The sequence below is a fragment of the Triticum urartu genome, chromosome 5, assembly GCF_003073215.2.
Source record: "Triticum urartu cultivar G1812 chromosome 5, Tu2.1, whole genome shotgun sequence".
NCBI lineage: Eukaryota > Viridiplantae > Streptophyta > Magnoliopsida > Poales > Poaceae > Triticum > Triticum urartu.
Window position 1 is genome coordinate 280,789,798 of NC_053026.1, and position 2,923 is coordinate 280,792,720.

At 59.0% G+C, this 2,923-nt stretch overlaps 1 protein-coding gene across 1 annotated transcript; it reads left to right on the forward strand.

Annotated features, from left to right (window-relative positions):
- The first annotated feature begins 208 nt into the window (after nt 1-208).
- On the forward strand, nt 209-2,671 carry LOC125555886 (exocyst complex component EXO70B1-like). The gene has a single exon (XM_048718695.1). It carries the CDS (start codon nt 216-218, stop codon nt 2,373-2,375), a length of 2,160 nt encoding a protein of 719 aa, XP_048574652.1. The 5' UTR covers nt 209-215; the 3' UTR covers nt 2,376-2,671.
- Nucleotides 2,672-2,923: the final 252 nt, after the last annotated feature.

The window sequence follows — 2,923 nt, forward strand, 5'->3', positions numbered from 1 at the left end:
TAGTTGGCGGCACGGGCCCACCTTGAAGTTCAGGGGGCAGTTTAAGTAATGGGAAAGGGATTTACGTAGGTTTATTATAAGGAGAATCATAATGTAGGTGTAGCATTTTCGTTGATACAACGTGTTTGAACCGCACGGTGGAGACATTTAGGCGTGTGTTGATGCAGGGCGTTGGAGTTGCCATAAGCAGAGTCAGAGAGACGAGACCCTTTCAAATGGTGGAGCACCGTCCCGGCCCTCAAACTCCGGCCTCTCTCTCCTCCATTCTCTCTCCACCTCTGCATGCCAACCCAGCAACGCGCGCGGACCACCAACAACTATTGAGCATTACGACGCGCCCCGCCCCGATCGCCATTCTCTTGCCACGATCCGGCTCTTTCCCCCAAGAAATGGACAGCCGGAATCAGGCGCCGCAGAAGTCCAGCAGCTTCTCCTCGGCCTCCAGCAACAAGGCCCGGGAGGTCGACCGCAACCTCTCCCTCGGCACCCTCCGGCATGGCGACCACGACCGGAGGGGCGCCGCCGCCACCTGGGAGCAGATCAAGGAGGAGTGCGAGGACGAGGAGGAGGACGGCTGCGGCGACCCGGGCGTGTCCGAGTTGTCGGGGGAGATCGACGCGTTTATCGCGGGCCTGGACGGCCAAGCGCCGCTGAGCCTCCCGGAGGCGACGCTCGAGAAGTTCGCTGCCGCCGTCGAGCTGCGGATCGCGCACACGGAGAACTCGCGGGATAAGTGGGCCAATGGCGAGCCGCCGGTGCTTGCGGCCATCGCGCGCATTTCGGCCCTCGCGTCCGCGCTCGCCAAGAACCCGGAGGCCAGCAGCAAGTACGTCTCCGGCGCGCACCGGGTCACCGCCGTGCTGCAGCGTGCCATGGCGTTCCTCGAGGACGAGTTCCACGCGCTGCTCGAGCCCAAGACGGAGACCTGCAAGTCGATAAGACGGCCGCCTTCGTTCGAGCAAGGCGGACACGAGGCCGACCGGTGCGTCCTCCAACCACCCGACACCGCCCCTGCAGCGGCGGAGCCCAAACCGCCGTACACGCCGGAGACCATGGAGCGGCTCCGGTCCATCGCCGACATCATGGTGGCCGCCGGGTACGTGACGGAGTGCACGCAGATGTTGCTGGTGGCACGCCGGAACGCGTTCGACGCGTCGGTGCGCGCGCTCGGGTACGAGAAGTCGAGCATCGACGACGTCGTGCGGATGACGTGGGAGGCGCTGGAGACCGAGATTGTGACGTGGATCAAGGCGTTCAGGCACACCATCAACGTGGGCCTCTCGACGGAGCACGACCTCTGCGGCCGCGTCTTCAGCGGCTGCCACGCCAGCGTCGGCAGAGGCGTCTTCGCCGACCTGGCCCGCTGCATCATGCTCCACATGCTCGACTTCACGGAGGCCGTGGCCATGACACGCCGCTCCGCCGAGAAGCTCTTCAAGGTGCTCGACATGTACGAGGCCGTCCGCGACTCATCCCCGGTCATCGACGCCTTCCTGTCCGCCTCCGCCGACGACGAACCCGCGGCCGGCAACGCCCTGGCGGACCTCAAGACCGAGATCGCGTCTGCACGTTCCCGGATCGGCGAGTCGGCGGCCAGCATCTTCTGCGAGCTGGAGAGCTCCATCCGCGCGGACGCCGGCAAGCAGCCGGTCCCCGGCGGCGCCGTGCACCCGCTGACCCGCTACGTGATGAACTACCTCAAGTACACGTGCGAGTACAACAGCACGCTGGAGCAGGTGTTCCGGGAGCACCGGCGGAACGACGCCGTGGACGGGGAGGACAACAACCCGTTCGCGGCGCAGCTGATGGAGGTGATGGAGCTCCTCCAGGGGAACCTGGAAGGGAAGTCGCGGCTGTACAAGGACCCGGCCCTGAGCAGCATCTTCTTGATGAACAACGGGCGGTACATGCTGCAGAAGATCCGGGGGTCGCCGGAGACGAACGCGATGCTGGGCGAGACGTGGGCGCGGAAGCAGTCGACGAATCTGCGGCAGTACCACAAGAACTACCAGCGGGAGACGTGGAACCGGGTGCTCACCCTGCTCCGCGATGACGGCGTGCTCACCGTGAAGGGCCATGTGCAGAAGACGCTGCTCAAGGAACGGTTCAAGCAGTTCAACTCCACCATGGACGATATCCAGAAGACGCAGGGGGCGTGGGTGGTGAGCGACGAGCAGCTGCAGTCGGAGCTCCGGGTTTCCATCGCCGCCGTGGTGGTGCCTGCGTACCGGTCGTTCCTGGGGCGGTTCGCGCAGACATTCAGCGCCGGGAGGCAGGCGGAGAAGTACGTGAAGCTGAGCGCGGAGGACCTGGAGGGGATCATCGACGAGCTCTTCGACGGTAACCCCTCGTCCATGAGTAGGAGGAGGACGTAATAAACCCCAGCAGCAGCAATTGATCGATCGATTGTGTTTGAAGCATTTGACCGATCGGGCTAATTCTTGGTTTAAGAAATGTACTATTGTATTATTAATTAATCGTTTATCGTTTTTGTCTTGTTTTTTGCTGATTATATGAAAGAAAAGAATGTTACTCTAAATCGGTTTAAGAGGTGATGTATTTACTTACTGCGTTTCTCAGGGCAGATAGATATATGTATGTATTGTATCCATTAATCCATGTATTAATTAAAACTAAAATCTGTTCATTTACTTGCGAATCATATGTATTTTTCATCGCCTGTTTGCTGGAGTAATACAAATGCTGGAATTCATCGGCATTATCGCATTGTTTCCCAAGATGAGAGAAATTCATGCCAAGAACATGCAGGTTTTAGAATTCATCGGCAATTTTTTTTGTCTCCATTTTAGAAAAAGAAAATCTGACAATTTTCATTGACGGCGTTGAAGTTTGCTCCTATGTTTGCTGAGAAAATAAATCCATCGTCATCATTCTCCCCGAGCAAACGCCATTACCATCACTT

Excerpts from the sequence above, each read along its gene's own strand:
- LOC125555886 (XM_048718695.1), top strand. The coding sequence starts at position 216 with ATGGTGGAGCACCGTCCCGGCCCTCAAACTCCGGCCTCTCTCTCCTCC.